General features: G+C 40.8%; 2 protein-coding genes and 1 non-coding gene across 4 annotated transcripts; all 3 read right to left on the reverse strand.

The window, feature by feature from the left end:
- Positions 1 to 2,265: 2,265 nt before the first annotated feature.
- TRNAR-UCG (transfer RNA arginine (anticodon UCG)) lies at positions 2,266 to 2,339 on the reverse strand. The gene has a single exon. It is a non-coding gene; the product is annotated as a tRNA-Arg (tRNA).
- Positions 2,340 to 3,366: 1,027 nt separating this feature from the next.
- Positions 3,367 to 15,627, reverse strand: LOC143847358 (trihelix transcription factor ENAP2-like). Of its 2 annotated transcripts, none has more exons than XM_077356168.1 (2): positions 14,293 to 15,626; positions 3,367 to 3,774 (listed from the first exon to the last, which is right to left on the reverse strand). In XM_077356168.1, exon 1 carries the CDS (start codon positions 15,503 to 15,505, stop codon positions 14,294 to 14,296), a length of 1,212 nt encoding a protein of 403 aa, XP_077212283.1. In that variant the 5' UTR covers positions 15,506 to 15,626; the 3' UTR covers positions 3,367 to 3,774; position 14,293. The 2 variants fall into 2 exon arrangements, with proteins under 2 accessions (XP_077212283.1, XP_077212289.1); XM_077356174.1 differs by lacking the exon at positions 3,367 to 3,774 and adding an exon at positions 3,887 to 5,043 and having other exon boundaries at positions 14,293 to 15,627.
- Positions 15,628 to 23,679: 8,052 nt separating this feature from the next.
- Positions 23,680 to 25,906, reverse strand: LOC143859849 (FCS-Like Zinc finger 8-like). Its single transcript, XM_077370403.1, has 3 exons — positions 25,877 to 25,906; positions 24,725 to 25,793; positions 23,680 to 23,832 (listed from the first exon to the last, which is right to left on the reverse strand). Exons 2-3 carry the CDS (start codon positions 25,759 to 25,761, stop codon positions 23,682 to 23,684), a joined length of 1,188 nt encoding a protein of 395 aa, XP_077226518.1. The 5' UTR covers positions 25,762 to 25,793; positions 25,877 to 25,906; the 3' UTR covers positions 23,680 to 23,681.
- Between the last annotated feature and the right edge of the window lie 242 nt (positions 25,907 to 26,148).

Below are 26,148 nucleotides of genomic sequence, written 5' to 3' on the forward strand. Positions count from 1 at the left end.
AGGCCATGTATGGCCACCATGAAAAAATATTCCATGGAATATTTGTGGGCCAACGGCGGCGACAGTTGGCGAGACTTGAGAGGGTGTGAATGAGGAGAGCCGCATGAAAAGGTTTCCTAAAAACCAAGAAAACAAAAAAACCAATTCTAAATAAATATTTTCTTTTTACTAATTTTTTTAGGGATTTTTTTATGCTATATCTACTCCTGCCCATGGTTTTAAATTTCAGTTTCGGTCCCAATTTCGGCCAAAATCCAGCAATCGAAAAAATAAAAATAATATTTTATTATAACCCGAAATTTAGACCGAAATTTCCCGAAATTTTGGCTGAAATTTGGTAAATCCGAAATTTCGGTTTCAACCAAAATCCGAGATTTTGGATTTCGGCCCAAATTTAAAACCATGCTCATGCCTACTCAAATCTCTCTCACTAACTCCTTCTCAGCCCCAATACAGTTTGTTCCACGAATATTCCATGGAATAATATTTGATGGTTGCCAAACATGGCCTTAAAGAAACACACATATGTAATAGAATCAATAGATAAGCGGCGACCAGTGGGCGAAAAGAAAAGATGCAGAAGGTTGTATGCATGTGGAATAATTATTTGGTAGGAGAGTGGAGGAAAAGCTGACCGTTGGTTTTGCTTTTCTTCTTCACAAAATTCTTTTCTTTTTTGAACCAAACGGTTTCCATTCATCGCAAGAACATTTGTGACATTGATGGGAACTCAGTTGCTTTCTCCTTTTCATTGAAAACGTATTCTCCCTTCGTTTTTTTCTTTTGTAATGAGTGCTACAATGTGATACTTTGGATATTCCTTACCATCTATTAAAAAAGGCTGTTATGCTATGTATGTGAGAGGAAAAATATAAGTACGAGTGAGGCCTACTTGTTCAATGGTCTAAGATATCTATTTGATAGGCTTTGCTATGGATGTGCCATTCACCAGAATTTTTCTTCCTCAGACAGTTCTGAGCCTTTAATTTATAGAGCTTCTGAGCATCAATATAGACCGTTGCTTTTTTTTATCTTCCAACCGCACCCAGAAGCTGCAAATAGGGTTGAATTTAGGGGTGCAACTCGGGTCGATTTTTTCCGAATATGGGTTGAGCTTTGACCTTAAAATCGGGTTGGGTTCGGGTTGATTCCAATTCATTTTTTTTTTAGCAAAAGCTCAACCTGAACCCGACCCAAGTTGTACCCCGAATTGAATTTTCCATAGTACGATCTAATAGATAAATGGCTAGGATCGTGGAACAAGTCACCCTAACTTATATTTCTGTCCACTGGAAAAATTAGTATTCATTAAAGAGGTTGCTTCACCTCCGTCGGCATTTGGATTACTGGAATGAGGAATTATAATTGTCGATTTCCATGGTAACTGAATAGAAAAAATAAAATTTATTCAAAAAATTTCATTCCCCAACTAGTTTGGGAAAAAGGCTTTCTTGAGTTGAGTTGAGTTGATTATTCAAAAAAAATCATTATGGTTGGAGTGGAATCAAAATACCACTTCTTAGGGTAGGAAACTGATTAATTATGACATTATTCTAGGCAGGGGCGGAGGTACGTGTAGCATAAGGGGGGCAGTTGCCCTGTTGAGTTGGGCCAAATCCTTAATAGGCCCAACTCAATTGGGGTACATGTAGCATAAGGGGGGAAGTTTCCCCTATTGAGTTGGGCCAAATCCTTAATAGATCCAACTCAATTGGGGCCAGCCCCTTTAAAATTTGAAGGCCTGTATAAGCTTGCCTCCCTTATGCATAAATCCTGGCTCCGCCACCGATTCTAGGGATGTAATTTGGGTCCGGTTTGGCTAAGCATTTGGTAAAAAATGAATTGGAGTGATATTGAACACGACCCGGTTTTATGGTAAAAGCTCAACCTAATTACCAAAAATCGACCGAGTTGCACCTCTACATTTTTCTCACCTTTAATGCAGCCCCATGTCATTTCCGCCCTCCTGATTACGTTCAGTTTTTTTTTACCAAACACCGGAATCAGTCTAGAATCGAAATAGGATCGATTACAATGCCTGTTTCTAACAATCCTCGAAATCAGCCCAATTACTTTGTTGTGATTAGTCTTACGGGAAACACATTTTTCAATCTGAGTCTTCAAAATATAGTGAATGGGCTTATTTTTGGGTGGTACACTTAATCGTAACAGAGATGGAACAATACTTCTTTTTCATTTTCACAGAAACGAACATTCAACATTCCAAAAAAGGAAAAAAAAGCTTTGCAATATATTTTTTTCTCACGACCACAGTGGGAGTCGAACCCACGACCTTTTGATCCGAAGTCAAACGCGCTAATCCACTGCGCTATGCGGTCCTCATGTACATATTTTAGCGGTGTTATTTATAACTTTAGTAAATGTTTGTTGTGATTGCAGGAATTTTCTGGAGTCTGGAAAAGAAAAACTTTTTCCAAAATTTCTTGGTTTTCCATTGTTTGATTACACAAAATGAAAAGGGCAGCTTGAACTATATCAGCTCAAGTTTTGTTTAGTGTGACGTCCAGCTTATAATACTATCCCTCTAAATAAGCCATAACCACCTAATTTCTCTCTAATCATGGAAAAGAAATTAATTTTTTTTTTCCATAAGAACTGATTTTCCTGCAATTCAAACAGGGTGTACGTAAGATTGGAACAGTTCAGCCAGACGCTGCATTTGTTTTCACCTCATGAATATTTCTTAGGGAACTGACATATTCACCCCCTTTTTTTTTTTTTACCTGGAACCATTGTTTTAAATTTCGATTTCGGTCCTTGCCAAAACTGAAATTTCGGTTGAAATTCAGTAGAAAGTCCCAAAATTTCGAAATTCCGGCCAAAATTCAGTAAAGAAATAAAAAAAAGGGAATTTTTCCAAAATTTTTGGTAAATTTTGAGAATTTTGGTTTCGATACATTTCGGTTTCGAACTTGACCGAAATCTGAAATTTCGGATTTCGGCCAAAATTTAAAACCATGCTTGGAACAACCCTACTACTGTATTTATGATTACTCTTTTACACTAGAGGGTGCTGTCCCAAGAATGCAAGTCTTACCATATAGGAGGGTGATGAGAAAGTTTCGACTGATTATTATGTTTAGGGCTATTTAGGTCCAAAATGCTTTGGTGAGAATGCAAGTCTTACCATATAGTAGGGCTCACATCCAAAATTGCAATTGCATAACCATGGAAAGAAAGGTGATGTAGGCTACATAAGCCAATACCAGGCCTGCAACAGCAAAACAATCACCCCAGCTGAACTTCCATAATGCAACTTTTACGCCGAAAAGGCACGAGCAGATGATGATCTAAGTACATAGACCAAGGAGGAGCAGAAAATAAGCACGGAAACAGAGAGGCATATAGGTAAATGAATGAATTTAAACATTTGCATTCAAGGTGTAATTTTACAAGGATTATTAAGTGCTGATTACATTAAAAACTGAACTGGTAAAAGCATCTGCAATGGTGCTACCCTTTGCTGCTTACTGCCATGGTACCCCTTGTCATTCCCTGAGGAAACCTAACCCAATTTTGCCGAGTCTGGCAAATGTGCGGTGGTTTCAACAGCGACGTCCTTCAATGCACAATTTTTAAGGCAGTGAAATGTACAATGACTAATAATGAGCAGATAAATCCAGCGAATGTTGTCGGACTACTAATATGATGAAACTCGAGTTGAGTCTATAGAACATCACCAATATATCAGGAGTTTGAAAATCTTCCCATCTGAATTTATACTGCTCCATGAATTCACATAATCATTTCAATCTACAAACAAGGGAACAAAACGTGAATCAAGCAAAAAAGTTTGAACAATTGAACAATCAACAAAAACATACTATGCATCCAATGCTTCCAGAAAAGTTTATTGTCTCATCAAGTTAAAATAGTGCATGTTCACAATTGAGTTCAGAACACTCATTATTTCCAACTAATATAACAGATTGGCTATATCCAAGGGCAATGGAAACTTTCAATTTCATGCCAGTCAAGCAATAATGCACATTGTATAACTCCATAGGGAAACTTGGCCCCTACACTTTCAAAATGGATCCAAGCATGAAGCTGAAAACAAAAAAGCAATGGCAGCTGGGTGAACACCATGATAGAATGCACTGCACCACCACAACTGACTTAAAAATTATGTTTTCACCATTCTCACCAACTGAATAGTGGGACGATCCCTCAGCCATAAGAGATGCAATGGTCCTCTTAAGTCTTAACAGGACGTCACCTTTTAGAACTGAATGGAAGAACAATACAACCTAAACATTATACGTATCAAGAATTATACCTTGTAGAACTGAACGGAAGAACAATACAGCCTAAATATTATGCCTATCAAGAATTATTCTTAGAACGGTATCATTAAACAAAAACTGAAAAATCAATAAATGAAGATCTTGAAAGGAACATTGGCATAGAAGACAAGAGCTATTACACAAAGGCCAGAGCTCGCCCAATACAAAACAACAATTTTGATGAACCTGAAGCCATCCACTACCTTGTTTGCCACCAGAAAATCTGACAATAAGAAGCACTTACCCCAGCACCAAGGACAGCACTGCACCAATTATTAGAGTTCATCAACCGACAAGGATTTAACCTCCTTTTCAATGTTGATGAAATGAAATTTAGGGAGGCACCTTCCACCAATAGCCTACCATCCAAGTTCCTCACCAGATTTCTAGTACACAACATTAACCCCTCCAATAGTTCTCGACCTTGATTCTGTATAATCGATCTAGATGTGTTCTATGCAATCAAACTGAGAAATCGCTGGATCATCTCTTCCTTCACTGCCCATTCTCATATCAGTTATGGATGGATATAATAAGGACTTTCGGTGTGGCATGGGTGTTCCCTAAAAGGCTAAAACAGACGATATACTTCATTGGACGGGTGGAATGTTCGGGGATTCCGGGAGGGAGATGTGGAAACTAAGATTGAGATTATCAGCTGGGTCAAGGAGAAGCGGGGAATCAATTACGGCATTAGCGACATGATATGGATGCAATACTCAGGGCCAGCAGGTGTCTGTGACGCAAACGAAACAGAAGTCAGAGCATTATTATTTGGAATCAAATGGTATGCCTCAAATTATCATCATACCCTAATCATTGAAGACGATTCATCCAACACAATTGTGTGGGCTGAGAGCAAAGCAAAAGGACCATGGAGACTTCAGAACTATATTGCTGAAATCAAAGATACTGTTCGTTCGCTTGGCCCTACGATTGAACACCGTAAGCGATCGGCTAATGAAATGGTGGACAATCTTGCAAAGGCTGCTGTTCTTTTGGAGTCAATGTCAGTCACTTGTTCGACTGAAGGCGAAGGGATTGGTACCGCCCTTGGTTAGATCAATTTTTTCTTTTTAATTTCTTGTTAAGATGTAGCCTTTGGGCTGGGTGTTACACCACGTGGGGACATCTTGTCCCCTGTCTTTGTAACTTTTCCTTTTGGTAATAAACGTCCTCTTTCAAAAAAAAAAAAAAAAAACTAACCAAAAAAGGCTATGTTGCTTCTGAACACCCATTCAACTCTGGATGGACATTGGTTACTTTTCAAATCCCGTCAAAAGTTAGAATAAGGAGGAGATAATCACCTTCTGATTTCCATCCTATTAGCGTGGTAGAGTTTGTGTACAAAGTGCTGGTTAAGGTCCTGACCGATCGGGTGAAGAAAGTCAAACAAATTCGTTTCACAAAGAGAGAGTCTTCACTTTTCTTTCTTCTTTTTTATTTGAATGGTAAGAGAGTGCCTTCACTTAGGGCAGAAAGATCCTCAGCAAAACATTGAACGCTGAGATTGGATTATTACAACTGTAATCAGATGAAAGGAGTTGTGTGCAAAATTGATATGGAGAAATCATACAACAGAAGAATACGGATGTTTGGACTATCTGATGAGCTGGATGGGCTTTGGCATAAGGTGGCGGTCATGGATGTTCACATGTGTTTCATCTGCCAGTTTGCCATATGATTTCTTCATATCTTCTTGTGATCTCCGTAAGGAGATTTGTTGTCTCCATTTCTTTTCACCCCGATGGATGTACCTTTAAAAAGTATTTTGAGAAAGTTGGGAGATGCGGACTGATCAAGGGCTTTAGACTAGGATGGGGTGGAGATTACCCACATTTAGTATACACATGATGCGCTAGTCTTTGGTAACATGGACGAAATAAAAATCAAGAATTTGAAAGTCATCATCCCATGTTATGAGATGTTGGCATGTTAGGGAACCAATTTTAGTAAATCAGTTATGATGGGAACTCATCTCATTAACGAAAGGGCTCCCGTTTTGTTAGGTGAAAGTGGGGTAGTTCCCCATCAGATGTCTGGGTCTACCCCTATATGGTGGGAGGCCTAAAAGAGAGCTTTGGGCTTCAATTATTGAAAAAGTGGATAGTAGTCCTTCGCGGAAGATGAACCTTCTCTCTTTGGGAGGCAAGGCCACTGTGATAAATCTTGCCCCTACCTAACCTCCCCATAAGCATGCTACATGTCCTTGTTCAAATGCCCAATTTGGGTCCTCAAGCGCATTGACCACCTTCTGTGAAATTTCTTTGAGGCTGATTCGATGGATAGGTGGAGATTACATCTCGTTAGAAGGAGCTCTCGCGACCAAAGATGTGTAGGGCCTAGGCATTAGAAACGTCAAAGCTATGAATAAAACATTATTGGGCAAATGTTTGAGGTGATTCAGGGAGGAGGGAGGATAGATCTCCTCTCTGGAGGTGGTGTGATTGAGAAGTATGGGGCTAGCTTTGGTGGTTGGAATTTTTTAGATGGTTACAGGAATTTGGGTGTTATGGTTTACAGAGACATTATGAATGCTATGGCTTGGAGAGACATTCTGAAAATTAAGTTCCATTTTATCAGAGGAACTTGATACAGGGTTTGCAAAAAGAGACAAGAGTCCAGTTCTATTCAGATGCCTGGTATGGTGAAGTGCCCTTGAAAGACATGTTCCAAGATTAGTTTATAGCACTGAAGAAGTGGGAGATCATAGTCAAAGAGTCCTTCGACCGAATCAATGGCAGGGTGCCTTGGAATCCATCTGGATGATTACAAGGACCTTGACAATTTGGCCGTGGAAGGCGCTCAATCAATGATGGGGGGGCGTGGCGGCTAGTTATCCGTGGAGAATTGTCGATGCCATCAAAGAGGTATTGGATTGTATCGAGCGTTGGCCCGTGACTTTTCAGTATGTTTGCCACTCTGCCATGAGTAAGGCCGATCGGCTTGCATGCATCGGGGCGAATAGACTTAGATTGGAATTCTGAGGAACTGAACCACAATGGTTCAAAGCCCTCCTTTTCCTTCAAATTAGTGACATTCCCCGGTGTGGCCGGCGCTGACTGCATGGGTACAGAACCTTCTTCCTCGGAATAGACACTTTTACCCATTTCTACCGACGATCAAACAAAAACGAAAAGAAAGATGAAACATAAAGAATGGGTATTGGTTGGTATCTACCATTAGTTGGGCTCGCTACTTAATTAGAAAAGGGGGATATCACTCACCTTACATAAAAAAGGCTCCGATCAGTATTCCAGCTTAAGGAGGAAACCAGCTGCAAAATGGATGAATCTAGCACAGGCTCCAATTTGGCCAAAAGGCACGAGAATTTAGGAAATGATGTTCTTGTTCTCCTGAAAGCAAATAGAATAAGATCAGTACCTGGGCGTCTAGACTCATCCCACCAAATCTAGTAATCGATGGTTACAAATCTGATTTGCAAATGAGGTCTCACCTATTTATAGGATCCCTACTTTACACCATTATGGAGGCTCGTGCCACTTGGCAATCATCCAACACTCCAGGACCAACCTAGAAACTTCTAGAATCACTATAATTCTCTCTACTCTTGTCCCAAGAAAGAATCATCTAGAGTACTCTAGAAACTCCTACAATTATCTATAATTTCAGCTCTCTTAAGATTCTACTACACAAGTCAAGGCTTCACTCTTCCAAGCTTGTCTTAAGCATCCTCGGTGCATGTAAAAAGAAATCAAGTGAGGCCAATTGTCAACTTGTGACAAGAGGCATACAATATCAACTTCATGCTTGGATTCAAAGCTATAAAACTTGCTTGATTGAGTACAAATGAGAGCTTCACCTCTTTATAAGGCAATGGCCTAAGCAATATGTAGCCATGCTTATTACAAGTACCATACAACCAATGAGTCTTTAGAAAAAAACTCTCTCCAAAAGTATCTTCTACCTCCTCTAGCGAAACTCTCTAGAAATATCTAACCTTCATAGGCAGTCACTAGAATATTTACATGCCCCACCTTCTACAGTCTTCTACACTCTTCTATAAGGCTCTAGAATTCCCTACATAAATCTAGAAATGTCTAAAACATTATAGAATTCACTAGAGATGTCTAGAACATTCTAAAATTCTCTATATAATTCCAAAGATATCTAGAAGCTTCTAGAATCTCCTACATGATTCTTAAGATCTTTATAAGGTTCTAGAATCTTCTACAAAACTGTAGACTACTGGAAGGTTCTCCACTTCCCCAAGCTTGTCTTAAGCTTCCCATAGGTCTAAAGCAGGATATGTAGTGAACCAAATTGTCACCCCGTGAGAATCGAGGTGAGTCTAAGAGAGCCTCTACAGTCATAGTGACATCATACGGTGAAGTGGAAGAACTTACGAAACAGCGAGACAAGCTGGAACCTAAGGAGACACTATGACAGTTCAAGGACACAATCGAGACACACAACAAGCGCGTCACCAAATTAGATGGGGGAGGATTGTCACGGGGTAACAATTTGGCTCACTACATATCCTGTTATAATTCAAGACAAGCCTGGAGGAGTGGATAACCTTCTAGAAGTCAAGAATTTTGTAAAAGCTCCTTGAAATATTCTAAAACCATGTAGAGATCTCCAGAATCATGTAGGAAATTCTAGAAGCTTCTAGACATCTTTGGAATCATATAGAAAATTCTGGAATGTTATACATATATCTAGTGATTTCTACAATGTTCTAGACATCGCTAGATTTATGTAGGTAATTCTAGAACCTTCTAGAAGAGTGAAGACTCTAGAAGGTGGGGCGTGTAAATACTCTAGATACTTCCTAAGAGAATTCGACATTTCTACTATATGGGGTGAAAGATACTTTTAGAGAGATTTTTCTATAGACTCATTGGTTGTATGACACTTGTTATAAGCATGACCCCGCATTACTTAGATCACTACCTATATAAAGAGATGAAGCCATCATTTGTACTCAATCAAGCAAGTTGCATAACTTTGACAGCAATACAAAGTGTCTTCTTCCCTTGAGTGTGTTTTGTGTCTACATCCTTCTCTTCTCTAGCTCACTAGTCTTGACAGTATTGCTAGCTAAGAATGCTGACTTAGTCACTCTAAGGGATGACGAGTGCCTAAAGTGTTGCACGGGTGGGCTTGGAAAGATCAAGTATGTGACAATTTGCACCCCTAACCATGCATCCCAAAGCTTTGCAGTCCTTCCACCTTTTGGTGGCTTTAACAATCGAATTTTTTATTCTAGAGCTTTGCTTTACACAGTGTCCAAATTTGCACAACTTCCATCATCATTCACTTCAGAAGGCCTTCGAACTCAATTTCAATGCCAATAACTGAGGAACAAGCACTTTCGAGTGTGTTTCATGATTGGGAGTTCTTACCTTTTGTAGAGCCAACAAAAGAAAAAAGGCACAGTCGTAAAAACAGAATCTCTTAGGCATGAAGTTATGTCTCTCCTCAGACTTTGTAGCTTGTAGATTGAAAGAGAAGCTACAAAGTCTGAGGAGAGACCGCCAGCACCTAAAGGACCCTTATTCCCCATTTCTTACTATTAAATTTAAGCTTCTCAGAAGGGGAAATCTACTAGTCACAAATGTTAATTCCATCATATAGAAGTTGCCCAGAAGATAGATTCCCAAAGCATAGTACAACCTAGTAACACAGTGTCGTAGAGATTAGTCCCATAAAGGATGAGCCATTGCACTACAAAGAGTCCCACAACAGAAAATCAAGCACAGTTGCTCTCTAGACCACAAGGAATAAAGAGATCATCGGCAAGGAAGACTCAATTGCTAATGCATGCCTTGGGAAAAATATTCTCTTGACATGCAAGTCAGATGAATGTCATATAGCTATTGGGGTGGAAGCAGGGTAACAAATGGTAACAGATCAATTTCAGGAGACACAAACCTCCACATAAGAAAGACACTTACGGAAAGAACAATAAAAAACTGTGAAAAGACATCATAAGTCCATATGATATGGGTGTCTCACCTATATTCATTTTTCCCAACACAACCTTCCAAGCTATGCCTATCAGTAGTAAACGGGTCGTCACTAAAATAAAAGGATAAAACAAAACCAGCAGTCCTGCACATTTCTCATGATCATTCATTTTTTTTCAAATTTTGAATGGTCAGGAAAGTCATAGAACCCTACAAAGAGGTCATAGCCACTCAACAATCTCTCCAAAATCTGACATCCAATTTTCTAATTTGAAATAAGATCAGATAAGACAAAGGAAGCAATGATCCTGTTAGAGAATGAGAAGAAGAGAAAAAGAAGAAGTGAAGCCCACTTCACTTTACTTTGATATATATAGAAAGAGAACATACAAATGACCACTATGACCTTGGGCTATGTACACTATGTAATATATCTTCTAATACCTTCTAACACTCCCCCTCAAGCTAGAATGTATATATTGTACATTCCAAGCTTGTTACATATGTCACTTAATTTTGTATAGCTTAAGGGCTTTGTGAATACATCAGCTAACTGATCAGCTAATCTCGTGAAAGAAACATGAATCTCGCCTCTTTGTATCCTCTGGCGAATGAAGTGGCAATCAACCTCTATATGCTTGTTCTCTCATGAAAGACCGGATTGGTAGCTATATGAATAGAAGCTTTATTGTCACAATAAAGCTGAGCTAGAGCAGATGAAGAGAAACCAATCTCTGAAAGTAGAGAACGTAACCAAATAAGCTCTCCACTGGTATGAGACATAGCACGATACTCTGATTCGGCACTCGACTTGGAGACTATGTCCTGCTTCTTACTTTTTCACGACACTAGATTGCCGCCAACAAAGGTGCAATATCCAATGGTGGATCTTCTATCTACTGGAGATCCTGCCCAGTCCGCATCATAGAAGCCTTCTACTCTGGTATGACCATGCTTCTTGAATAGGAGGCCTTTCCCTGGCGCTCCTTTCAAGTAGCGAAGAATCTGAATCACTGCTACCCAGTGAGAAGTACAGGGTGAGTTCATATGTTGGTTGACTGCACCAACAGCAAAAGATATATCTGGACGAGTGACTATAAGATATATGAGCTTACCCACCAGCCTCATGTATCTGCCAGGGTCATCTAATAAATCTCCTTCTTCTGGAAGGAGTTTCCCATTTGGGTCAATGGGAGCAGACGCAGGTTTCACTCCAAGGTGACCTGTCTCCTCAAGAAGATCTAGAACATATTTCCTCTGTGAGAGGGAGAGACCTCTAGTAGAATATGCAACCTCAATGCCAAGAAAGTATCTGAGACGACCCAAATCTTTGGTTGAAAACTCTTTCTGCAAGAAGGTTTTCAGCCTGTGTATCCCCTCTGAATCACTGCCTGTAATGATGATGTCGTCGACATATACTATCAATAGCACACAACCAGCAGTAGAATGAGAACTGAAGACGGAGTAATCAACTGCACATTGTTTCATGCCATATCGCATGATAGCATCACTGAATCGTCCAAACCAGGCTCTAGGGGACTGTTTGAGGCCATATATAGACCTCCGCAACTGACATACTGAGGAAGACATCTCCCCCTGAGCAACATACCTAGGAGGTTGCTCCATATACACCTCCTCAGTAAGCTCATCATGTAAGAAGGCATTCTTGACATCTAACTGATGCAGAGGCCAGTCATGTGTAACGGCAAGAGAGAGAAGTACGCGAACCGACGGAATCTTAGCGATCGGCGATAAAGTCTCTAAATAATCAACACCAAAGGTCTGAGTATATCATTTGGCCACCAACCGCGCCTTAAGGCGCTCAATAGTACTGTCAGGTAAGTGTTTGACGGCATAAACCCAGCGGCAACCAACTGGACGAGCCCCAGGAAGAAGAGGAACTAACCCCCATGTCTGATTGGCCTGGAGGGCCTGATCTCAAGATCCATGGCCGCACGCCATCCCGGATGATCAAGAGCGGCTAGGAAAGACTGTGGCAAAGAAACAGAGGACAAAGAGGGGAAAAAACTCTGAAACATAGGGGTGAGAGAATCGTATGAAACAACAGAGGAAATAGGATGAGCATTATTGTGAGAACGAGTACGAGAAGCAATGGGAGAATCTGAAGTAGGGGAAATGGGTACCTGAGATGTGGAAGGTGGGATCTCCGGTTGCAACGGCGCGGGCGGAGGAGGATGAGCTGTAGATCTCGGCCGATGAGGATGAGATGTAGATCTCGGCCGACGAGGATGAGCTATAGATCGCGGCCGACGCTCAGGATGGAGCACATAACAGGTCTCCTCACGGTGGCCCTCGCGTCGGCAATGTGTACAATATGGACAAGAACGGCCACGGCCTCGGCCAAACGTCCCACCACCACGGGTAGACCGATCTCCTGCGGCATATGCCGCTGTAGCAGGACCATAAAAAACAACAGGAGTAAAAGAGGTTGCACCGAGACACTGTCGAGGGAAGGCATAGTACCAGAACCATAAATCTGCTGGCGAAAAGACAAACTCGGGGCCCAAGGTCTCAAGAAACTGAACAACTCGGAGCTGATCCCGCTGCCGTGCGGCTTCGGCCAAGTCTGTCGTCAAGGGCATGAAAACATCGAGCTGCTGACAGTGAGAGACGAACTGGCCATAGTATGTAGAAAGAGGGGTGTCGCCACGCCGAAGATGCCTCCACTCAGAATAGGTGGCACAAATACGGGAGAGGTTACCCACGCCGGAAAACATAACTGCAGTATGATCCCAAATCATCTTTGCAGTCGGAAGCTGCATCATAGTCCCTAAAATATGTGGGATCATACTCTGCCAGAGTAAACTACGGATATGAGCATCATCTGTCTCCCACTGCTCAGAGGTGGGATCCGAAGCCACAGGAGGGTCACGACGTATGGTGTAGACCTTCCTTTTGGCAATGAGATAAACCTCCACCGCCACTTTCCAATTCATGTAATTAGAACCATCAAGTTTGATTGTGGTCATCGGGAGGAAGGAGGCATCACCCGATGAAGAGGAGAGGGATTGTCCGAGAGAGGGATTTTCTATAGTAGGGGGTCCATAGAAGGAGCGAAGGTGAAATAGACAAAACACACGACGGCAAGGCAAGAGAGAATGGAAAGGAGAATGCCTCTAGGGCGTAAAGAGACCACTATGTGTGGCAAGATAATGTGACGCGACTCCTACGAGTGAGAGGAGAAAACGAAGACATAATATGGCCTCTAGGGCATAAATGGAGAAGATGAAAGGTCGGAGTCGCAAACAAAGAAGAAAAGAAAAGGGAAAGAAATTTAGACCATATGGAGAAAGAGGGTTAGAAACTTAGGAAGGGGGGTTAAGGGTTTAAGTGTGTATGAGGGATAAGAAGGAAGGGTGTGTGTGTGTGTGAGAGAGAGAGAGAGAGAGAGAGAGAGAGAGAGGGTTGGGTGGGAGCGAGGGAGGAGGTGGGGGGAGGGAGGAGGTGGGGGGAGGGGCGAGGGAGGAAGATGGGCGAGGGAGGTGGGGTGGGGAGAGAATGGAGAAAAGAAAGAGAAGAAGGAGAAGGGGGGCTTCTCCAATGGACCCTAGGGCACAAAAACCCCCTAGGGCTTTGATACCATGTTAACTAACCAACTTCTCCAAAAGCTTAAGCTGTTGGAGAAAGGCGTTATTTATCTTTTATACTGTTAAAGTATAAAAAGATAAATAATGCCTTTCTCCAATAGCTTAAGCTTTTGGAGAAGTTGGTAAGTTAACATGGTATCAGAGCCAAAGGTCTCAAGTTCAAACCTCCCGGATAGCAAAATTCCACATGCGATGGTCGGCCCAAAGTGGGACCACATGTGCCACGTGTTTGCCAAGTGGGCCACACGTGCTGGGGAGTGTTAAAGTATAAAAAGATAAATAATGCCTTTCTCCAATAGCTTAAGCTTTTGGAGAAGTTGGTAAGTTAACATATACTTTAACACATAGAAACCAAGAATGCAAAAACAAAAGATAGAAGCAATAATATTATAAAGTAAGTTCATGCCAAGATTGTCATAAATGAATCAATAAAAGAAAGCGTACATCATCCGCTGGTATCCTCGATTGAAACATCGATCTCCTCATCATTCCCCTGCCTAATTTTCGCAATCTCCACTTGTGCCCGCTCCAGAATCTGCCTCTTCTGAAGCTCCAAATCCCTATGGAAATCCACCCTCATCTTTTCCAATTCCAACATCTGCTCCCTCTTACTATTCTCAATCTTCTCATAAATCTCCCCAAACTTCTGAATCGAATCCGCGAGCAATCTAACCGACGACCCCCCATCATCATCCTTCGAAAGTCTCTTCCTCTTAGGTGGTAGATCATCATCTGACCCATCCTCTCCATCCTCCGAAATTTCAGAATTATCAGGACTATCCCTCAACTCATCCATTCCATTCGACAAATTAAGATAAACCCTAGGGTTCATAAACACATACTCCCCCGAATCCAACCCACACGAAAGCCCAGTTTGCCGAGGAGGCGATGATGATGATGATGATGATGATCCCATCAACATATCCATCTTCCTAAAATAAACCCATTTACTATTAGAATTCCCACTTTCCAACATCTTCAACTTCTCTGCCTTATATTTCTTCTTCAATGTATCCAATCGATTGCGACACTGAGTCTCAGTCCTTAGAGTTTTCGACGCCTGTGAGACCTTCTTAGCGACTTCGATCCATTCCTCTGATCGAAGACTCTTTCTACCGAGTTGAAGGAATCGTTCCCCCCAGGCATCGAGGAGGGCGAAAGTCCCCTGCTCCGACCAATCGGCCGGGGAATTCCGGCCACCAAATGAAGGTTTTGGAGCAGGAGTAGTGGTTGCAATAGTCTGTGGTATTGATGCCTTAACACGAGGAGCGAATTCAAACCCTAAAGCGAATTTATCTAATCTCTGCTTCTTACCTCGAGGTCCAGGCTGAATTCTCCAATAATCGTCCCCATCCTCATCTTCCTCTTCTTCTTCTTCATCAACGACTCGCTCTATACCATTTTCTTCTTCTTCTTCTTCTTCTTCTTCTTCTTCTTCTTCTTCCTCGTCTAGTTCTTGTTCTTGTTCTTCCTCTTCTTCTTCTTCTTCTTCGTATTCTTCTTCTTCATCTTCATAGTCGAAATTATTGCTGATTGGAGGGGCAAAAGAGGGATTTCGGACGGGGAGTTTTGGACGGTGAGAAGAAGGGAAGGTATGATGAAAATTTAGAGGGTTAGGGTTAGAGGGATACCTAGCATCGTCTTCATTGTCTTCCATTTCTCTGCAGGAGAATCTGGAGGAAGAAAGAAATCCGGAATTTGAAACCCTAGCTCTCGTTTCTGAGAACCCTAATTTTGATGTGTGACATTTGATCGTTTTTTGCCGGGATGATATTATAAAACCCCCCGCCCCCCTGCAGTTCGCATTCGCCCCCCTATTATAACGTGAGCACGGAGCAGTGTGCAACTTTAACGCTTTTTGACGTCAAACGTTAAAAAGGGGGCGAATGCATACTTCAAGGGGGGTAAAAATATCATCGTCTTATTTTTAATCGGCAACGTTTACCTTACTTTTTTGGGAAAACCGGCAGATAGAAAGAATTAAGTCAAATAACGCGGTTACTAAGTTACTATATAAACATGGTTTTAAATTTCGACCGACCCCCGAAATTTCGGATTTCGGTGGAGATCGACACCGAGATGGACCAAAACCGAAACGGTCATTTGTTTCGGCCGAAATTTCAGAATTTCGGTTGAAATTTCGGTTTTTCCTAAATTTGACCCAAAAAAACTGTTTTTATATTAATTTAATATTGGAAAAATTGTTAGAAAAATGCAAAGTTTTGGTTAAATTGTCAAGTAAGGGTACGTTCTTTTTATTTGTGAAATAAGGGCTGTCAGTGCTTTTAGAAATTCCAAAGGACAAGAATACCCTCCCTTCTCTTTTCCCTTCACCTTTTTAGCTCGCTTCCCTATGCATTTTCACCTACCCTATCACCTTTTTAGCTCTCTTCCCTAATGGTTCCGTGGTAGAAAATGTGGTTCCATAGTGGTTTTGGGGTATAAAATGTGGTTCTCTAGAGGTTCCGGGGTATAAAATGTGGTTCCCTAGTGGTTCCGGGAAATAAAATGTGATTCCCTAGGGGTTCGGGGGTGTAAAATGTGATTCCCTAGTGGTTCGGGGGTGTAAAATGTGATTCCCTAGTGGTTCCAGGGTGTAAAATGTGATTCCCTAGTGGTTCCGGGGTGTAAATGGGGTTCCCTAGAGGTTCCAAGGTGTAAATGGTGGTTCCATAGTGGTTCTAGGATATAAAATGTGGTTCCCTAGTGGTTCCGAGGTATAAAATGTGGTTCCCTAGTGGTTCCCTAGTATAAAATGTGGTTTCGGGGTAGAAATTGTGGTTCTCTAGTGGTTCCGAGGTATAAAATGTGGTTCCCTAGTTGTTCTGTGGTAGAAAATGTGGTTCCGTAGTGGTTTCATGGTATAAAATGTGGTTCCGTAGTGGTTCTCGGGTATAAAATGTGGTTCCCTAGTGGTTCCGGGGAATAAAATGTGGTTCCCTAATGGTTCCGAGGTATAAAATGTGATTCCCTGGTGGTTCCGGGGGGTAAATGGGGTTCCCTAGTGGTTCCGAGGTATAAATGGTGCTTCCATAGTGGTTCCAGGGTATAAAATGTGGTTCCCTAGTGGTTCCGAGGTATAAAATGTGGTTCCCTAGTATAAAATGTGGTTCCCAAGTGGTTCGAGGGTAGAAATTGTGGTTCCCTAGTGGTTCCAAGGTATAAAATGTGGTTCCCTAGTGGTTCTGTGGTAGTTCCGTAGTGGTTCCGGGGTATAAAATGTGGTTCCGTAGTGGTTCTGAGGTATAAAATGTGGTTCCGTAGTGGTTTCGGATTATAAAATGTGGTTCCCTAGCGGTTCCGGGGAATAAAATGTGGTTCCCTAGTGGTTCCGAGGTATAAAATGTGATTCCCTGGTGGTTCTGGGGTGTAAATGGGGCTCCCTAGTGGTTCCGAGGTATAAATGGTGCTTCCATAGTGGTTCCAGGGTATAAAATGTGGTTCCCTAATGGTTCCGAGGTATAAAATGTGGTTCCCTAGTGGTTCCCTAGTATAAAAAGTGGTTCCCAAGTGGTTCCGGGGTAGAAATTGTGGTTCCCTAGTGGTTCCGAGGTTTAAAATGGGGTTCACTAGTGGTTCTGTGGTAGAAAATGTGGTTCCGTAGTAGTTCCGGGGTATAAAATGTAGTTCTGTAGTGATTCCGGGGTAGAAAATCTTATTCCCTAGTGGTTTCGAGGTATAAAATGTGGTTATGTAGTGGTTTCGGGGTAGAAAATCTAGTTCCCTAGTGGTTTTGAAGTATAAAATGTGGTTCTGTAGTGGTTCTGGGGTATAAAATCTGGTTCCGTACTGGCTCCGGGGTATAAAATGTGGTTCCCTAGTGGTTCCGGGGTATAAAATGTGGTTCCCTAGCTGTTTCGAGGTATAAAATGTGGTTCACTAGTGGTTGCTATGTATAAAATGTGGTTCCCTAGTGGTTCCGGGGTATAAAATGTGGTTCCCTAATGGTTCCGGGGTATAAAATGTTGTTCCCTAGTGGTTCCCTGTAGTTCCGAGGTATAAAATGTGGTTCCCTAGTGGTTCCGGGGTATAAAATGTGGTTCCCTAGTGGTTCCAAGGTATAAAATGTGGTTCCGTAGTGGTTCTGGGGTAGAAAATGTGGTTCCCTAGTAGTTTCGGGGTATAAAATGTGGTTCCCTAGTGGTTCCGGGGTATAAAATGTGGTTCCTTAGTGGTTCCGGAGTAGAAAATATGGTTCCCTAGTGGTTTCGGGGTATAAAATGTGGTTCTCTAGTGGTTCCGAGGTATAAAATGTGGTTCCGTAGTGGTTCCGGGGTATAAAATGTGGTTCCGTAGTAGTTCTGGGGTAGAAAATGTGATTCCCTAGTGTTTTCGGCGTATAAAATGTGGTTCCGTAATGGTTTCGGGGTATAAAATGTGGTTCCCTATTGGTTCTGAGGTATAAAATTTGGTTCCCTAGTGGTTCCGGGGTAGAAAATGTGGTTCCCACGCCGGACCCGTACGGGCCGGGTTGACCCGCGTGTCACCCGGATTTTTGCCGTATTTTTTAAGATGTTTTTGGAAAATGATATCCGCACTACCGTATTTTGATGAGGACATTCCTCACTTTATTAAAAGTACGGTATGGTCCGCACCATAGGATGATCCAAACCGTTCATTAGATGGGCCACAGCCTAAATAGGTTGTGCCCCAAAAAGCATTTCCGTAGGTTTATCCTAACCCTCTTATCAGAATGTTAGAGGGTTAGTCCTAACCCTCTATAGATCGGAGGGTTAGGATCAACCTATGGAAATGATTTTTGGGACACAACCAATTTAGGCTGTGGCCCATCTAATTGACGCTTTGGATCATCCTATGGGGGCCATACCGTACTTTTAATTAAAGGAGTGCCCTCATCAAAACACAGTAGTGTGGATAACATTTCCCTTTTTTTATGGGAATTTGCTAGCCACCTTTGCCGAAGCAACTTCTCGACTTGTGGCCCATCCTTTGATGCAAAGATTGGCAAAAGTAATATGGGTGCAAAAGTGGCTAGCAAAAGCATAATTGCAAAAAATAGTAATCATTACTTGCAAAAAATAGAAATCATTACGGATTTTGTGGCTGAAGTGCTAAGTTTTAAATGAAAAATTACAAAAAAATGGAAGCAAAGTATTAAAATTACAAAAAAATACCAAAAGGATGCACTTACATATGACAATTACCGAACTATAAAGTTTGACTGTCTTCCGTCGGAAGTCCGAACGTTTGTTCGGAAGTCCGAACAAACCTTCGAACTTCCGAATGTAACCAATATTTTGGTTATGTATACTGGCTTCCATTCGGAAGTCCGAAGCTTTGTTCGGACTTTCGACGGAAGCCAGTAGAATAGGGAGAATTCCAAAGATTTTTATTTTCAAATTGAGTAAAAATTCGAAGGATAATAAGGATATACATTGTGATCTTAGTGTCATGCAGGCAACTATAAATTGAAGCTTGATTTTGATGTTTTAGAATAAAAAAATGCAAAGAAATTGGATTACCAAACCCTGTTGTAAATGGCAACCTTCATGATTACCAAACCTTGTTCCCGACTCGGAAGTCCGACTCTCTCTCTCTCTCCCTCACGATTGCCAAACTCTGTTGTAAATGGCAACCTTCAAAACCTTTCCATGAAGTTTTCCACGTTAGAAAAGTCTTGAGGAAGAAGAAAGTGGTAGGTGAGAAGGTAATAAGTGCATAGGGATAGAGAGGGTATTCTTGTCCTTTGGGATTTCTAAAACACTGACAGCCCCTATTTCACAAATAAAAAGAACGTACCCTTACTTGACAATTTAACCAAAACTTTGCATTTTTCTAACAATTTTTCCTTTAATATTTTACCGAAATTTTGGCCGAAATTTAATATTAAATAAATATTTGTTTCGGGTTATGTACCAGATTTTCACCGAAATTTTGAAATTTCGGTCAAAATTTCAAAATTCCATGGTCCGAAACCGGTACCGAAACCGAAATTTTAAACCTTGGTTACTAACTTACTATCTGTCACTCAGGAAGGTCTCACATGTGTTTTTATAATTACACTAACTCATCTTGACTTTTATTACTCAAAGACATGTCAAAGTTTACTTATCAAAAAAAAAAGTTTATTAGAGTTCCCAAAAGCACTCACCAGCCGGTTAAAAAGGAAGAGACAAGATGAATTTATGCAATTATTAAAATACGGTAGTGCTAATATCAGTAGGCAAAAACAAAGAGAAAAGAGACGTGAAATAATCTCCCCACTTTCTTTTCGGGCCACCCAAATTTAGTGTATTTATAGCTACTTTTTTATATTAGAAGGAGGTGGCCCCTGGAAGAAAAGGAGGTAAATATATCATTTCCCAATTGGAAAATGCTTTATTAGGATGCAATCTCGTCCGAATGCTGAGTGAATATGACCACCTCAAACAAAGATGGCTCAAAAATTAGTATTTGTAGGCTTGAAGTGAACCTAATCGATGATATAAAATATTGGTAGTTGGGCATTAGGGCCGGAAGGTACATCGGTGTATTATCCTCTTAGGCCCCTGTTTGTTTTAGATTATGACAACTGTTTGTTTTAGATTATGACAACCGATTGTGGAGTCCCCAACCGATTATTGGACTGAAAATTGCACTAAATTTGAGTCCAATAATCGGTTGGGGACTCCACAATCGGTTGTCATAATCTAAAACAAACAGACCCTTACAAGATAGTCGGAGATAGCGAGTGAACATTTTCTTTTTTTGAAAGGTAACTTTTTATGTAAAAACATTATCATCTATAGCAAAGTCAAGGAAAAGACTAAGTTCGGTGAAGTGCTTCATGTAGTAGATATTCAAAAGAATTTAATGTCTAGTTCAGTGCTTAAAGAAATTATTCAAAATTGTGTTTGAAACAGACAAGTTTGTTATTTCAAATAAAGTCTTTTTTTATGAAAATGGGTTACTCTTCAAATTATTTCTTGGGATTTGCTGGGGACCCCCATTGCAGAAGTCATTTTGCGGACCGGCTGTTGCATCATGAGAGAGCAGCCACATAGGCTCACTTTTCAACCGATTTTGTCTTATCCAATTACATCGCTCTCTCATGCAACAGCCTGCCCGTGAAATGCCTTCTGTTATGGTCTCTAGCAAATCCCTTATTTCTTTGATAGGTTAATGGTTTCATGTTATCATGATGGCTGATTATCTTCAAGGTGGGCTTTTCAACGAGAGTTTAGAGGTGTTTGGAAACATGCAGTTTGCAAACGTGGAACCTGAAGAGGTTGCTTTTTGTGACAGTTCTTTCAGGTTGCAAATTAGGTAAGATCCATCCACTGCTTGTGAAAAGTGGAATGGAAATGGGTGGCTTTCTAGGGATTAGACATGTATATGAAACGAGGAATTGATTGCTCTCTCATTCCTAGAAGCACCAATGGGTTGGCTGATTGTCTTGTCAAATAATGAGCTTCTAGTTGATCCTTCTTTATGGGGCAATCTTTACTCCCGAAGTGCACTTGTAATCTGTTATCAGAAAAAGGATATGGTTCAGCCCCGATCCACAGGCTCTCGATCTTTTATCTACAGGGAGCTCTGGACTCTCCCCTTGCCTCTTTTTTGAATAAAATTGTCATCTTTAACGGAAAAAAATGATATGCAAACGATAGGATAGTGCCTATGAAGGTTTGGATCGACCTTCTTATCGAGATGTTGTTAGGAATGCCACGGAGACTTGGGTGGAGCAAGATTATTTTTTGATGCGGATTAACATACCGCCACCAAAGACGCTTGCCCTGATCAGTGTGCTATCATCCTGTAGTCATGTTGGAGCCATTGTGGTCATGTTTGAGCCACTGATGACGACAAATGAGTTCATGTTGATATCGAAAAGCATGACATAGAAGCGGACATGTTGGGCACTGCCCTGATAGACATGTAAACCTAGTGTGGATGTGTTGAGAGAGAGAGCTTTCAAAGTATTTTTGAGTATACCTGAGAAGAATGCCGGGTTTTTTTTTTACCTGGGATTTATGTGGGTAAAGGTAGGAGACAAAAGAGGGGACAAGAATTAATTAGAGAAAGATATTATGATGAGTGGAGAGAGAGGGTAGAGAGAGAAAGAGAGAACACCATTTTCAAGAGAAGATTTTGCTGATGTCAGCAAGAAAAAGCTGATGTGACCACTAAAACTTTACCCACATAAATCCTGGGAACAAAAAAAACCTAGCATCCAAACAGAGCATTATTGACATGGACTGCTATGATTACAGCTTATTCCATGAAAGGGAATGCAAAACATGCCATTGATCTCTACTGAGATACGGATAGAGTAGGCATACAACCTGATGGAATCACTTTCATTGCTCTCTTGTCTGTGTCTAGTCAAGGTGGATTGGTGAAACAGGGCCACAAATATGTTTCATCAAAGGAGCAATTCCTACAAAATTAGCCCCACAGTTCAGCACTATGGGTTTATTGTTGACCTCCTTGCTAGGGTTTGGGAGTTTAAAGATGCAATGAAATTCATTGAAGACAAAGGTGGGATGCATTCTGATAGAAGATAATGGAGTTGTCCATGAGTTCACAGCTGGAGACTACTCACAATCTCATTCAACAGAGATCTATTCCACGCAGGATAACATGAGAACAAGATTGAGCTATGCTGGTCATGCAACAAATGGCTTGCAATTGTTTCTTCGCGTAGATGAAGAGGAACAAGAAACATCTTACCATAGCGAGAAGTTAGCTGTTGCTTTCGGGCTTATCGGCAACACTAGAATTATTCGGGTTGTGAACAATATTTGTGTGTGTTGATCGTCATTCAGAGATGAGAATTCTTGAACAGCGAACAACCATGAGAATTCTTGAACAGCGAACAACCAGAGCCTATTACTCACTACATCAAACAATTTCAATTAATGAAAGATAGAAATCCATTGGAAAATAAAGAACATGCATGTCCTATGAAATGGTTCTTACTCTCTGCTCCAATGGTTTAACTGAATAACTAAATAAAATAGATAGAACTTTCTCTTCGTCTCAGGTCGATAGATCTTCTCAATTGGAAGATCTCCTATGAAGCTCATATCAAAGGCATATGATAGGCAGATTGTCATCAGGGGCAACCACAGGTTCCACCATTTCCAGGGTGGGTTATGTTCTTGTAGAGATTATTGGTGACCCTAGAATTTCATGTCCTTCTAAGTGAGCTAGCGAAGACGTTTAGTATAATAGAATAGATAAGAGAGGGTCAGTGTGTAGCCTTCATTCTTCACAGACGAGGGCATTCTCATGATGATATGAAGCACAATGCTTGAACCATGATGAACAAAAGCAATCATAGTGACCCCGTTACATCTGCTAGTGATATTGCACTGTTTCGATTGTTTTCACGGGATTGTGGACATGGGAGTAAAAGACATCATGTCTCTCAAACCATGCCATTGCTGTACCTTGAATTATTACAAACTAAAAAAATTATAGATCATTAAAGAACATAATGAAGATATATCCAAAAGTAGCTCATATTCAATTATGAATTTATAGAGTTCAGAGGCTTATGCATTATCCCTGCCCAAAATAAAAAAAACAGAAAATCGAAAAGTGGGGCGCCAGAACAGTGGCTACAACCCTTTCTAATCAAAATTATATGACAGAAGTCCACTCTTATCCATACTCCAACTGTGGGGGAAAAAAGACTGGAATCCATGACCCACCCAATATCATGAAGCTGAAACATAATCAGTAAACAAAAGGATATACAAAACGACCATCTATGGCTGCAACCAATTCACATAAACAGCTCTTCATAAACAGATGGTCAAACCGTTTACCACAGCAGTTTCATTGATCATGGGTTTGGAGTCAGGAGGCATCCTATGCTGCCTAGTTTACTCGGCAACAGCCATACCTATTAAGAAGATATCCTCACAACAGGTTGACTTTGGAGATTGAGAAAAATTAGTAGTGGGGTTCTCCATTTCCTCATCGACTAAAATTTCCTGTGATCGGCAACTGGAACTGCAAAATGCTTTCTCACCTCTGCAAAAGATCAAAGAAATCAGAAACTTGTAGCTATCCCAATCTAGACCTAGAATGATTGAACCCACAAGTAAAAGTTGCTAAAAAACTTGAAATCAATCTGATACTTGACATTGATGGCTGTATGAAACGCTGGACACTAATCAAGCAACTTTATAGGAAAATAAGTCATCAAAAATACATCTTGTGCGGATAAAATTGGAGCTGACTGAGTATAACGAACAAACAAGAGTTGAAAGAGTTCCTCTTAGATGGGTTGCTCCATAACTCCACCTCCTAATTCTTTGAAGCACAATTTATGGAGACTTGTTAGGTAATCTGAGCTCCGCCAATATTGGGGGCATTTAGAACTGTGAGGGGAGAGCTGTTGAAGAGTTTATATGATCTTTGCTATCTAAGACTAATGAGGACCTCAAGCTCTCCCCACCATACATTACATACATTGAAGAGCTCGAAAGGAAGCATTGGGTAGAAGAGGATTCTTCTAATGCTATGACTTACGCTATAAATCATAGCCCCGGCCTCTAGAGATTCACCCATGTAACTGAAAAAACCCATGTTAGACATCCTCCCAAGTTAATGAAATCCTCGATTTATGTAAAAGAGTTCCATGTTTCTTTTTAGCATGTTCTGAGAGATGCCAATGCGCTGGCCAACTCCTCGCCAAAGAGGGAGTTTTTATACTGACATTGTCTCTCTTGTCATTGCTTATAGGTTTCTTCTAAAAACAATCTTCAGGGATTAAAAAAATACAGGCAACTGGAAAATTTATATACATGGCATTGAAGATCGAACAGAAAATGCAGAAATCAGTGGAAAGAGAAAACATTTAATGGTCACTAATACGTCAAAAGAGCAGAGAAAACAACCAATTGGGGATCTTCAAACCAACCTGTAAATATAGATGTCTTTCCCCTCTTCCAATTTCTTCTTGCAAGAATAACAGAAGCTCAAGAACTCATCCGAAGGATAAGACATGCAATCGCCTGAGAGCTTCATTGGTGGAGGTGATCCAATCCCCCATTCTTCCTTCTTATTACAATCATCCAACTCAATTGAATGACTCTCCAAAATGCAATCACCAAAAATGTGAGTTGTTTTAGGATTTGGACCATGAGAAATGACACAAGTATAATCCTCCGAAAGCTCAATCTCACTAGCAGAGATAGAACCCAAAAATCCATGGACAGAGCCAGTGGATATAGGGACTGAATTAGATTTCAAACCAGAAAATTTTTCAAAATTTGGGTCTCCAACAAATTGAAAAGAACCCACTTGGGTATTTTCCGAATCCGAACAAAAATTATCGGAATTCAACTTAGGGTTAGAGTTTGTTAAACTAGTCAAGGGTGACGGCAATCCACCACAATCTGACAAAAAAGATTGGATTTTTCCAATCCCCTCAAGCTTTAGGGTTAGATTAGATCCTAATCCAGGGCAATTTGGTTGGGGAAAGGGAGAAGTGATCTGATTTGGGGGCAAAATCGCGCAATTTTTGGGAAATATTTTGGAACATTCAGAAGAATCTAGAGAATTCTGCTGAGAATTTTGGGAATTAGGGATGTTGATCCTCAACTGAGATCCAAAAAGTATACTCCTACTCTCTGAAAACCCTAAAATTTTAGGTTTGGATTCATCATTGAGAGAATCAACAATGCCAAGTCCTACTCTATTGCAATCCCAACTCTTATGAGGCCCATTGGGTCTGGAAAAACCCTTACAATCTAGTGGGGATGTAGGGCTGTTAGCTGAATCAGAATCCAATAAAGTTTTGGAACTAAACCCTATAGGGACACTGAAAAATGGCCTGGTTCTGTTTTTCTGAACAGAAAAAGAATCAGATGAAACATGAGCATCTGAAATAGAATCAGACATGAGATGACTCTTGTTTTGATCCTTATGATTTGATCTGCTTCTCTTCCTCAGCATTATCTCAAACCCAACAAAACCCAGAAAAATTCCTGCACAAAAAAAGATTACATAAATACATTTTGAGAATTTTCATAAAAAACACAAGGTCCCTTTAGAAGAATGAAGAACCCACCTGTTTAGGTTTCTTCCTCTGGGATGAAGAGAAAGGAGAGAACTAAATGTAGTAAAATATGTAGACAAGGAAGGTATGAAACTTCCTCAGTACTCTATTTCTCTTTTAACTCTTCTTCTTTTTTTATCTTTTTTACCCCTATTTTTGCCTTTGCATGCATCAAAATCAGAGAAGCAGTCAGGCTTCTGAAATACTCCTCTTCTCATTCATGAGTTCGCAGAATACGTATTAATATACGGTATTTCACCTGGAAATATATAGGTGTCATCATT

This window comes from Tasmannia lanceolata, unplaced genomic scaffold, assembly GCF_043159265.1.
Source record: "Tasmannia lanceolata isolate RefF3 unplaced genomic scaffold, GAP_Taslan_0.1 ptg000003l, whole genome shotgun sequence".
In the NCBI taxonomy this organism is placed as follows: Eukaryota; Viridiplantae; Streptophyta; class Magnoliopsida; order Canellales; family Winteraceae; genus Tasmannia; species Tasmannia lanceolata.

What these genes read in the sequence shown, in the direction of transcription:
- LOC143859849 (XM_077370403.1), bottom strand. Translation starts at nt 25,761, where the DNA reads ATGCTGAGGAAGAGAAGCAGATCAAATCATAAGGATCAAAACAAGAGT. An exon ending in AAAGACATCTATATTTACAG is followed by an intron (nt 23,833 to 24,724) that starts GTTGGTTTGAAG and finishes GATCTTTTGCAG; the next exon opens with AGGTGAGAAAGCATTTTGCA.
- LOC143847358 (XM_077356168.1), bottom strand. Translation starts at nt 15,505, where the DNA reads ATGGAAGACAATGAAGACGATGCTAGGTATCCCTCTAACCCTAACCCT.